The sequence below is a fragment of the Anomaloglossus baeobatrachus genome, chromosome 1, assembly GCF_048569485.1.
Source record: "Anomaloglossus baeobatrachus isolate aAnoBae1 chromosome 1, aAnoBae1.hap1, whole genome shotgun sequence".
Classification (NCBI taxonomy): domain Eukaryota; kingdom Metazoa; phylum Chordata; class Amphibia; order Anura; family Aromobatidae; genus Anomaloglossus; species Anomaloglossus baeobatrachus.
Genome location: NC_134353.1, coordinates 357,044,267 through 357,057,383, shown reverse-complemented (window position 1 = coordinate 357,057,383; position 13,117 = coordinate 357,044,267). Strand labels below are relative to the sequence as shown.

At 42.7% G+C, this 13,117-nt stretch overlaps 1 protein-coding gene across 1 annotated transcript in view; it reads left to right on the top strand.

Annotated features, from left to right (window-relative positions):
* Positions 1-13,117, top strand: part of TMPRSS9 (transmembrane serine protease 9) — a 291,040-nt gene that overhangs the window by 163,125 nt on the left and 114,798 nt on the right. The window contains exon 6 of the mRNA XM_075352437.1: positions 10,795-10,836. Coding sequence (XP_075208552.1) covers positions 10,795-10,836 — 42 coding nt within the window. The remainder of the gene's footprint in view (positions 1-10,794; positions 10,837-13,117) is intronic.

Below are 13,117 nucleotides of genomic sequence, written 5' to 3'. Positions count from 1 at the left end.
CGCGGCCATCTTGGATTTCTGGGATGACATCGGGGGGGGGCACTTTGGTGACACCGGGGGACCGGAGGGGACCGGGGAGGAGATTTATCATGTTTGTTCATGCCAGATGGGAGATAAATAATTTTTTACCGGCGCTGTCATTTACTGTAACGTGATTATCGGTGTATGGTGTATATCTGTGATCACGTGAGTGGGGACCGGAAAAACCGTCCTGAATCATGATCTCCAGGGTCTCAGCTAGCCCTGAAACCCCGGAGATTTTCTGACGCTGGGGGGGCGTTATTCACTTATTTCTGCCTGCTGTTTATAAACGGCAGATCAGAATAAGGCTACATTAACACGACCGATCCATTTTTGCGGTCTGCAAAAAACAGTCCGTTTTTTTTTCACGAGTGCATCCGTGTGGCATCCGTTTCCGTTGCGTAGACGGTCCGTATGTCATCTGTTTGTCATCCGTGTGCCTTCCGTTTTTTTTGTGTACTGCAAAAAAACTGAAGGAGGGTAAATGCATAAATTTACCCAGGATCCATAGCTTCATCCTACATGAGGCGGTCACATGTTCACTCCAGTGCCATTTTCTACTGCTTTTCACAGCGTAGAGCGCTCTGGTGATTTTCTTGTACTTGTGCACTTCATATCAGTCTTTTCTGTCATTATAATGGCAGAAAGACACATAATGTCCCACTCTCCTGCATTTTGTAATTTTGCACCCTTTGGTGCCTTTCATGTGGCACTAAGGGGTGCTTAGCTTTGTATTTAGCCAAAAAAATGAAAAAAAAAATGACGTAGGGTTCCCCCTATTTTTGTAGCCAGCTAGGGTAAAGCAGACGGCTGCAGCCTGCAGACCACAGCTGGCAACCTCACCTTGGCTGGTAATCCAAAACTGAGGGCACCCCACGCTGTTATTTTAAATTAAATAAATAATTAAAAAAAAAACACGTAGGGGTCCCCCCAAAATTGGATCACCAGCCAAGGTAAAGCAGACAGCTGGGGTCTGATATTCTCAGACTAGGGAGGTCCATGGTTATTGGACTCTCCCCAGCCTAAAAATAGCAGGCCGCAGCCGCCCCAGAAGTGGCGCATCCATTAGATGTGCCAATCCTGGTGCTTCGCCCCAGCTCATCCCGCGCCCTGGTGCGGTGGCAAACGGGGTAATATATGGGGTTAATACCAGATGTGTAATGTCACCTGGCATCAAGCCCTGGGGTTGGTGAGGTCAGGCGTCTATCAGATACCCGACATCACCAACCCAGTCAGTAATAAAAAAAAATAGACGACAAACACATTTTTATTTGAAAAAACACTCCCCAATACATTCCCTCTTTAACCAATTTATTAGAAAGAAAAACAAATCCAGGTCTGGTGTAATCCAAGGGGTTGCCATGACGATCCACACTGTCCCAGTCAATCAAGAGCAGGATGTTCCACATTGGCTTGGAGAGCAGTGCAGTGACCTGAGCTAACATCAATGGGTCAGCCCAGGTCACTGCAGGGGATGACAAGTGCTGCTGTCAGCGAGGTACATTACCTGCACTGATCTCCTGCACTGCTGACAGCACCTGTCACTGAGTTCAATGACCGCCGCCTTCACAGCCAAGTATCGCGAGCGGCCCGTGACGTCACCGCTAGTCTCGGGTCGGAAGCGAGAGAAGGTGATGTGACAAGCGGCGGCCATGGAGGACAGTGACAGCGCTGAGGTCGGGACTTCATCACTGCAGGTAAGCCGAGCGGGACCATGTGTGCAGAGTGCAGGTGGGCGGAGCCATGTGTGCTGGCGGCGGAGTGCGAAGTGGGTGGCGCTGAGGACGTCAGTGTCGTGGACTGCTTGGCTGGGGACAGGTGAGTGTGAGTGTGTGTGGGTGTGTGTACATGCCGCGTGCAGGAGGGGGCGGAGTGAGCTGAGCGGGGAAGTGTGGGCTTCCTGCACGTAACTAGGATAAACATTGGGTTACTAACCAAAGCGCTTTGCTTGGATACCCGATGTTTATCTTGGTTACCAGCTTCTGGCAGGCTGCCAGCGATGGCTCCTGCACAATGTAGCTGTAAAAAGCCCTGCTTTTTGCTGCTAGAACCGTTCTCGAACGTATCTAGAACTATCGAGCTTTAGCAAAAAGCTCGAGTTCTAGTTCGATCTAGAACAGCCCCCAAAATCACTCGAGCCACGAACTGGAGAACCTCGAACCGCGAACCGCGCTCAACTCTATTGGTTACTTGACGAGGATCGATGGTGTTTTCAATGATGAGCAATATGTGAGTATCCTACAAGAAAAGTTACTTTATACACTCGAGTACTATGGTTATGAAAAGGACAACATATTTTTACAGCAGGACAATGATCTGCAGTATACGTTGAGATTGCGAAAAAAAATGGTTCAATGACTCTACTTATGGGTCGAGTTGAAGAAAAAGTTGTATACATTTCCAAGTGTGTCGACTAGTTTGCACCGTCACGTCCCCACCAGAGTACGCTCCTGCGACTTTTCACTTTCACCGTCTACCTCACCTATACTCTGTGGCCTGGCCCTGCTTGCGGAGGGCCTAACATCCAGGCTGCCATTAACACCAGCCCCAGTAGTGAACATTGTGCAGCGGCGGCTCCATCCACATAGCCGCAAAACCGCAAGTGGCGTCACATATAAACTTTATTCAACAATCCCCTGTAAATATCCCCTTTTCAAAAAGCATCCAGGGCACGGAATCTGGCAACGGCCACCACAGTGACATTCCCCAGTTATACACTGCCCGGGACCGAGTACCCCATAACCCTGGGCGACACATAGGGTATGACATTAATGTAATGTACTGGAGGGTATTGAATGTTATGTATGGTCACAGGTTTTAGGTGGAAGTACAATGTTAGATACAGATGTAGCAGAATCAGGAAAGTTACTTGCTAAGAGAAGGCTAGTGGATCACAGTAGGGCTAAATATCTTGACCGCATTGTTACAACAGGTACCCTAGAGGTTAAATATAGGTTTCACCTCTGGGAGGAGTTTTGGGCACTAGATTCCTGGGAAGTGGGAAGTGGTCAGGGAGCTGGAGCTAGGCTGCCTTAGGGGCAGGGTGTAAGTTGCTGCCGGTGGCCCGGGTCCCCTACGAGCAGGTCCATTGTCAGCAGCCTGCTGGGCGACGTAGGGGATTTGTGGAACCCATTGACCACAAAGGAAAAGTCGGCAGGTAACAGAGGGCAGCCGAAGAACAGAACAGCCAGAAGTACCGAAAGAGAAACCAGAGTGAGGACCCCAGGTGAGAAACTGAGTGCACCACAGGCGACTGGCAGGTGGACGAAGCCCATACCTTTACTAGTGATGGAGCGCAGCCAGGAGAACAGAGGCAGTCAGATGAACTGCAGAGTAGTGCTAGAAGGGCACTGGAAGAGAGAGAAAGAGAAATGAACAGAAAGCAAGAGATAAAGGAAAACAAAATGGAAACTAACAATTTAAGTGCCTGCATTTCCATGTATGTGTTCTCTGCCATTTGAGAAGTTGAGTAAAAGTTGTTGTTTCAAAAGAAAGAAGTCTCCTTACCTGATTGAAGTGAAATACAGAAAGAACAGAGAGTCCCCAGGTGGCAAGTAAGCAAGCGAAGCCCAAACGTTCACGGGCCCGATTATCTGCCTGTAACATTGGTCAGGGAGTCGCACGAAACACACGTCCATGAATACACAGCACCCCCTGTGCCACCTGTTTATTACAGTATAATTAGAGATGTGTCTTCTAATGAGCTGTCATCCTGTTTGTGTACATACATATTTAGTCACCAGATTTGGGCCCTATAAGCTGCGGCCACCACCAGTGGGCTCTTATATACAGCATTCTAACATGCTGCATATAAAAGTCCAGGCCGCTGTGAGAACATAAACACTTTATAATACTCACATAAACCGGTTGCTGCGGTGGATGTGACTCAAATGGGCGTCTTCGTCCTCCGATGCCGGAGCCTCCTCTTTCAGCCATCTTCGTTAAGTTCAGGTCGAAAGACCCACAGACAGTTTATGAATCACTGTCCTTGCTCTGACCATGACAGGAATATGTGAATACGCCTAAAGTATTCTAGTGTACCGTGTCTTTGAGAACAGTGTGGTGATGTGGTGAAACCACATAAGGTTTCGTGTGAATTGCTGTGATTTTGTGATATGATCAGATGGAGCACATAAAAACAATCAGGGTTGCTAGTGAATGAAAACGAGGCCAAATGTTGAAAGAGATCATTTATATAATAGGTATATTGGAAAATCGTATAACCTGTTATTACACAGTGAGTAACCATTATTTCCTGCAACTGCTCACTTTCTGTTGAAATTTTGGAAGTTTATTTTGCCAAATGCCATGCCTCTGTAATATTATTATTATTATTATTATTATTAGATTTATTTGATAGGATGATAGTGGATATTTCAGTAGCTTCCCATAAATGACCTTTCTATAGCATTTAAAAATAAATAGCTTCATCCATCTAACAATTTGCCTTAATAAGCTAAAAATGTCCAAAAGCTCAAATGAAAGGAGCAGGAATAGAAAAGGTTTTGAATGTCTGCCAACTTTGGACTGTAATCTGAGCAATGTCAGAGGGGAACATGTGCTTTTTACAGATGCCAAGAACGATTGAAGTAAATGAAAAAATATTAAAAAAAAAGCTAAAAAAAAAAAAAAAATTACAGCGAGGTGATTACAGTGCTGCACACGTGCAATTTTAAAGGGAGAACAATAACTCTTTTTCTAGGAACAGAAAGCTGTGTACATGATGCCTCGAGTCTAAATATAAACTTGAGCATAGTTTTTCTTAGAGGGAGGATACATTGTCATTGTCACAAGTGCCTTGGAAAAGCAATTTCTTCTATCACGTGACCCTGAAGTCAGATATCATTGTGCGATTTTGTAGCACATTGTATGGGAAGAAATACGCTGGTCACAAAAAATTAGGGATATTTGGCTTGCGGGATAAATTTATTGAAAACGGAAAATGTTCACGCTACAGTGATATTTTATCATGAAGGTAGGGCATGTAAGTAAAAGCCTGCAATGGGGATTTCCTCATCTCAAACAAGTTATTGACACAAAACCCAATAACGGTGGTAGGTGTACCCCTCCCCCCCAAAAAAAGACAATATCTAAATAACTTGTCATGTGGCCTTGACACAATTACAATTACAGCTTGACACAGACATCTCCTGCTATTCAAAAGCTGAGTTGTTGTCTGCTGAGGCATGGCATCCCACTCTTCTTGAAGGTCGGCCCTCAGGTCATTGAGGATCTGCAATACAGAGTTATGAGCCTCTACAGAATGACTCAGCTGATCCCATAGGTTTTCTGTGGATTCAGGTCTGAAGAAAGTGCAGGCCACTCCATTTGAAGTACCCCAGTTCTCTAGCAGCTGTTCATTAATGATGCAACCTCAAAGAGCTGGAGCATTGTGGTTCATGAAGATGAAGTTAGGCCTGTGTTGTTCATGCAGAGGACCAATGACTGGAATAATGAAGTTTAAGTATGGAGCAGCTCTGTATTGACTAGACATACCTGCCGACACTGTAACATCACCACCACCAAAGGCTCGTCTCGTGACAACAGTGGCTGATGCATATCGCTCTCCTTGACATCTCCAACATCATTGGTGGCCATCATTTCTGCTCAGTTTGAATCGACTGTCGTCAGTAAACACACTGAGGCTCACTGGTCCTTTGTTAAGCATAGATGCTCCCTGGCCCATGCAAGACGATGATACCTGTGCCTAGTGATGTGCTCAAGTATCCTTGCATGTCATCTATCATGCAGATTATGCTGATGTTTTTGAATTGTCGATGTGTCACTTGGGTGCCTATCACCTCCCTTAACAGTACTCGGAGTGGTATGGCGTTCACATTCATCATCCGGTTCCAGAGTGCATTATTCACAATAAAATGGTCATCAGTGTGGGATGTGGCCAAAGAACATCCACTTCTATGCCTTTCTTTGACTCTTCCAGTCTCTCTTTATCTCTGTTGCAACCAGCTGATGACACTCTGAGATTCTCTAAGCTCAGTGACCACTTCCATCTGAGAACATCCTGCTTGAAGCCTCACAATGGCGAGGTTATGTTGATCACTTGTTAAGTGCCTTCTTGGTCTCTATATGTCAAAATGTCAACAGCATGATGAGGAGGATTGTTTAATTACCAATTCTATTTTAGCTCCGAAATTTATCCGGCGATTCTTGGATCAAACACTTGTTTTGAATGTTGCCACTAAGCTCCTTGTTAAAGAACAGCAAATTGTGCAACAAGTACTGAAACATTAAACATGTGCATCCAAAAGTTTAGAGAAGCTCACGAAAGTTCACCTGAAAAGGTTAGAGGGCAGTTTAGAATCATCCTGAAATTTTACCCGAAAACCAAATATCTTTAACTTTTTGTGAGTAGTGTATAACCTACTGAGTACAAGCCGAAAAAAAAAACTTAAAGGGGTTTTCCACTTTCAGCAAAGTGGACCCGAAGCTCTTGTTGGCACGTAAAAAAACACCATTTGAATGAATGCTGAGAAAAGGAGCCTGAAAGTCAACAGTTCAAAAAATTGTTACCCTTTTGCTCATCAGTGTATATATTAAACAGCATCTTGACTTTATTTTCGTTATGATGTAGACACCACTAAGTTAGATCAATTCATGTATTTTTAATTTTCATCAGATTGATGTATTTTTCATTGACATTTTGTGTTATGATTTGAGTTTTTGGAGTTATTTTGTTTTCTATTTTTGGGAATTGTTCTTACTCCATTTTGATTTAATTAATGGATTGTTGTTCTTGATTTGCTCCTCATTGGTGGTCTCTAACTGTGTTTATTTCATCATTTGGAATTGTTATACCCATTTTATTAACGCAATATTTCTGATTATCCTTCATGTACTTCAATTAGCTTTATTTTGTGCTATATTCTAACAGTTCTTTTACAATTGTGGATTTTATGGGGTTTTTAAAAATTAGGTTTTCTCTTGTTTTTGTACAATATAATATGTGCCAAGTAAGGGTGCTGGATCACAATCAGTATTTGCAGTGTTTTGGATGCAGCTTGCTTCAGCTGTGTCCAAAACACTGCGTTCTACAGTACAAGGATAGTGGATGGATTTCTAGAAATCCCGTGCTCACTGTGCTTGTTTTTCCCTCAGAAAATACTGACCACAGCATGTCAATTGTTTGCTGCGGAATTGCTTGCGTGCTCTGTAGGGAGAGGGCAAGCAAGAGACTGCAGCGCACTGAACCCTGATCGTGGGTACGAGCAACTGCGGTCTCCTGCAGAGGAGACTCGCGGACCCACAGGTCAGGACCCGCTGCATCCAGGACGCAGTGACTCCTGATCGTGGGCACATACCCTTAATGTCTGGTGTGACTTTTTCATGGATTTTCTCACTTAATGAATTAATTACATATTTTCACTGCCGTGAGTATCTACGTGTATTGCCAGAAATGTTACACCAGTCAGGAACTGATATACATTTATGGCATGAGTTACGTAACATTTGAAGAATTAGTGGGCCGGGTGGTGCCATCTTTTGCAGTTCTTGCCCAGACAGACAAGAAAACACCAAAGTGCATAAAAGTGTTACGACTTTTCTAAGTGTTTCACTTTAAAAACTGCAGAAAATACTTTTCTGAATTGGGCCCTTAGTTTTTTCTAAGATGAGTTTTAGTCTTTAGATGTACAGTGCTGGCCAAAAGTATTGGCACCCCTGAAATTCTGTCAGATAATACTCAGTTTCTTCTTGAAAATGATTGCAATCACAAATTCTTTGGTATTATTATCTTCATTTAATTTGTCTTCAATGAAAAAAAAAAATTGTCAGAAAGCCAAATTGGATATAATTCCACACCAAACATAAAAAAGGGGATGGGCAAAAGTATTGGCACTGTTTGAAAAATCATGTGATGCTTCTCTAATTTGTGTAATTAACAGCACCTGTAACTTACCTGTGGCACCTAACAGGTGTTGGCAATAACTAAATCACACTTGCAGCCAGTTGACATGGATTAAAGTTGACTCAACCTCTGTCCTGTGTCCTTGTGTGTACCACATTGAGCATGGAGAAAAGAAAGAAGACCAAAGAACTGTCTGAAGACTTGAGAATCCAAATTGTGAGGAAGCATGAGCAATCTCAAGGCTACAAGTCCATCTCCAAAGACCTGAAAATTCCTGTGTCTACGGTGCACAGTGTCCTCAAGAAGTTTAAAGCCCATGGCACTGTGGCTAACCTCCCTAGATGTGGAAGGAAAAGAAAAATTGACAAGAGATTTCAACGCAAGATTGTGCGGATGGTGGATAAAGAACCTCGACTAACATCCAAACAAGTTCAAGCTGCCCTGCAGTCCGAGGGTACAACAGTGTCAACCCAAAAAAAAGCCAGGCTGGAATTTGCCAAAACTTACCTGAGAAAGCCTAAAACATTTTGGAAGAATGCTCTCTGGTCAGATGAGTGAAAAGTAGAGCTTTTTGTGAAAAGCCATCAACATAGAGTTTACAGGAAAAAAAAGAGGCATTCAAAGAAAAGAACACGGTCCTTACAGTCAAACATGGCGGAGGTTCCCTGATGTTTTGGGGTTGCTTTACTGCCTTTGGCACTGGAGTGCTTGACTGTGTGTATGGCATTATGAAGTCTGAAGACTACCAACAAATTTTGCAGCATAATGTAGGGCCCAGTGTGAGAAAGCTGGGTCTTCCTCAGAGGTCATGGGTCTTCCAGCAGGACAATGTCCCAAAACACACTTCAAAAATCACTAGAAAATGGTTTGATGGAAAGCACTGAAGACTACTAAAGTGGCCAGCAATGAGTCCAGACCTGAATCCCATAGAACACCTGTGGAGAGATCTCAAAATGGCAGTTTGGAGAAGGCACCCTTCAAATCTCAGGGACCTGGAGCAGTTTGCCAAAGAAAAATGGTCTAAAATTCCAGCAGAGCATTGTAAGAAACTCATTGATGGTTACCGGAAGCGTTGTTCGCAGTTATTTTGGCTAAAGATTGTGCAACCAAGTATTAGGCTAAGGGGCACTTTGCACACTGCGACATCGCAGGTGCGATGTCGGTGGGGTCAAATTGAAAATGACGCACTTCCGGCATCGCATGCGACATCGCAGTGTGTAAAGGCTGGATGATACGATTAACGAGCGCAAAAGCGTCGTAATCGTATCATCGGTGCAGCGTCGGCGTAATCCATGATTACGCTGACGCGACGGTCCGATGTTGTTCCTCGCTCCTGCGGCAGCACACATCGCTGTGTGTGAAGTCGCAGGAGCGAGGAACGTCTCCTACCGGCCTCACTGCGGCTTCCGTAGGATATGCGGAAGGAAGGAGGTGGGCAGGATGTTTACATCCTGCTCATCTCCGCCCCTCCGCTCTGATTGGCCGCCTGCCGTGTGACGTCGCAGTGACGCCGCACGACCCGCCCCCTTAACAAGGAGGCGGGTCGCCGGCCACAGGGACGTCGCACGGCAGGTGAGTGTGTGTGTGAAGCTGGCGTAGCGATAAGTTTCGCTACGCCAGCTATCACCACATATCGCTGCTGCGACGGGGGCGGGCACTATCGCACTCGGCATCGCAGCATCGGCCTGCGATGTCGTAGTGTGCAAAGTGCCCCTAAGGGTGCCAATACTTTTGTCTGGCCCATTTTTTTTTTGTGTGAAATGATCAATGATTTGATTTTTGTTTCATTCTCTTTTGTGTTTTTTCATTCCAAGCAAAATAAATGAAGATAATATTACCAAAGAATTTGTGATTGCAATAATTTTCAAGAAGAAACTGAGTATTATCTGACAGAATTGCAGGGGTGCCAATACTTTTGGCCTGCACTGTATGTCTTTAAATTTACAAAGCACTTTATATGAAAATTTAAGGACATGACCACAAAGTCTACAACCTAAACTGGTCAATTAAGAGAGAGGCTGATGAAAGCAGTAGATATTTCCTGACAGGTTATATATGTAAGAAAAAGGGTAATAAGACTTCAGCTTACCATAGGCAACTGCGCTCCAGGACTTGCAGGTGCTCGTGGTCCTCCAGACCGGCCAGGCTGGTATATAGCTGAGAAGAAGTGAAGAGAGGACCCAGCACCACAATACAGTATATTAAAATATCAAAAATGTATTAGATATTAAAAAATCCAACGGATCCAAAACTTGAGAGAACACGCGTAAGGTCACCTTACGCGTTTCGGACAACAAGTAAAAACAATTCCTTAATCATAGGTGCCCTTACGCGTGTTCTCTCAAGGTTTGGTCAGTTGGATTTTTTAATATCTAATACATTTTTTATATTTTAATACACTGAATTGTGGTGCTGGGTCCTCTCTTCACTTTTTCTAATATATGACCTGTACATAGGAGGGCTAAGGATTTATACATATCTTGTGAACATAGTCTATATGCTTATGCAGACAAGCATATCAATCAGAGAAGTGCTATTCAATATTTTATCGGATATCCCAACAAAAATACCAGGCGACCATTCCATTCACCAATTTTGTAATATCGCCATCATAATCTATCGAGGGACAGTTGGGAGGACTCCATCTGCTTAGGGTGATTACATGATCCGATGACTTTTACCTAATGTGTTGTGGGGGCCTTTAGATTTTACTCAAGGCAGGGTGCCTATATCTCTTACATGATTCAAATTATGGTCCCTAATATAAGCATTTATTTGTTTAAAAATCAGATTAAAACAGATTTATATCCCATAAGTTTATATAAATGAATGTTGATACTAATTATTAATTACAATACTATTGTTTTATTTTTTCCCTTACTTCTAACTTGATGGAACTCTAAATGCAGACAATAAAGGGCTGTCCTTCTACTCTATAGGTCTTAAATCAGGTAAGACAAAAGATTTTTCTCTATTGTGAGTAGTTCTTTGTGTTGTTTTTGTGTCCAGCACATCAAAGAAAATATTCATGAATTTACCGTAATCACTTGGAATTGTGAATGTTTGATAATGCATCTCTTCTATTTGTTCAGAGTTGGGAGAAATATCATTAACCCTTATTATCATCATGCCAAAAACTGCAATAGTAATGGTCAAACATATACTGTATGTTAAAAAAACAGAATTGGCATTTAACAGCCTTCTCATTCCTAGTAAGGGTATTAAGGTATTAAGGGTAGTAAGGGTACACAGGGTTTTTCTGGCTGAAAAATTCAAACCACTTCTTAAAGAATTATGGTTTTATAAGAATAAGGGTATTTTTTTTAGCTCTGATTGGATGTGGATTTTTGCACTGTTTTTGATACATTTTTATTATAATATAGGATGTATAAGTGTTGTTTTTGTCATGTTTTCTCTGCATTAAAAACTTGTGTTTTTCCTCAATTTACATATAGAAATGGTACCGAAGAATTTACCTTTTTTTACTATTAAAAATGCAAGGTAAAAAACAGATTTGAAACCTTTTTTGTGTGGATTTTAACAAGGAATCCATGGTAAAAAACCATGTCAATAACCTCAGCGTGAATTTAACTTTCAGGTTCATTTTCATTGAGTTTTTACTTGAATTTTGGAGCGGATTTCACTGCAAAATCCACATCCAATACTGTTTAAGGTAATGCGGTTATATGTTGTATCCTTTTTTTCAGATACAGCACATACCCATTTCAATCTATTGTGTTATTCACATGTCCCTGTGTTGTCACAGATCGTGTGTACATATAAAATTCACAAAGACATGTCTGTTATTTTATGGTATCACGGATGAAAAAGGCCAATACAAATCTATGGGTCCATGAAAAACACGTACAGCACATGAATGAATGCAAAGGATAGCAGAAACTTTGTCAACAGACAAACAGACCTTACACGGATGACACACTGATGGTAAAAACAGACACACGGACCGTACACTGATGACAAACTGATGGTAAAAACAGACACATGGACCATACACTGATGACACACTGATGGTAAAAACAGACACACGGACCGTACACTGATGACACACTGATGGTAAAAACAGACACATGGACCATACACTGATGACACACTGATGCTAAAAACAGACACACGCACCGTACACTGATGACACACTGATGGTAAAAACAGACACATGGACCATACACTGATGACTCACTGATGGTAAAAACAGACACACGGACCGTACACTGATGACACACTGATGGTAAAAATGGACACAGACCATACACTGATGACACACTGATGGTAAAGACAGATACACGGACTGTACACTGATGACACACTAATGGTAAAAACAGACACACGGACCGTACACTGATGACACACTGATGGTAAAAACAGACACACGGACTGTACACTGATGACACACTGATGGTAAAAATGGACACACTGACTGCACACTGATGACACACTGATGGTAAAAGCCAACACATGGACTGTACACTGATGACACACGATGTTAAAAATTGACACACGGACCACACATTGATGACACACTGATGGTAAAAATGGACACACGGACTGTACACTGATGACACACTGATGGTAAAAACAGACACACGGACTGTACACTGATGACACACTGATGGTAAAAATGGACACACTGACTGCACACTAATGACACACTGATGGTAAAAACAGACACATGGACCGTACACTGATGACACACTGATGGTAAAAACCAACACATGGACTGTACACTGATGACACACGATGTTAAAAATTGACACACGGACCACACATTGATGACACACTGATGGTAAAAATGGACACACTGACTGCACACTGATGGTAAAAACAGACACATGGACCATACACTGATGACACATTGATGGTAAAAACAGACACACGGACTGTACACTGATGATACACTGATGGTAAAAACAGACACATGGACCATACACTGATGACACACAGATGGTCAAAACAGATACACGGACTGTACACTGATGACACACTGATGGTAACTGTAAGGGATAAGAAGCAATTGGCATATAAAAATAAAGATCCGCTTGTGTGCTACTACTTCTGTGGAAAGGAACAGCACGATTATCCAAATTCTTTCACTTGGCACCTATTTCAGGAGAAAGCTTCCATGGTATATGTGTTGCCATGCTTGTTTGTGGCAATCTCTGTTCTTGTCGTTGCTCGAAATGTGGCTCTCGCATAGGATCAACAAGCACAAATAAT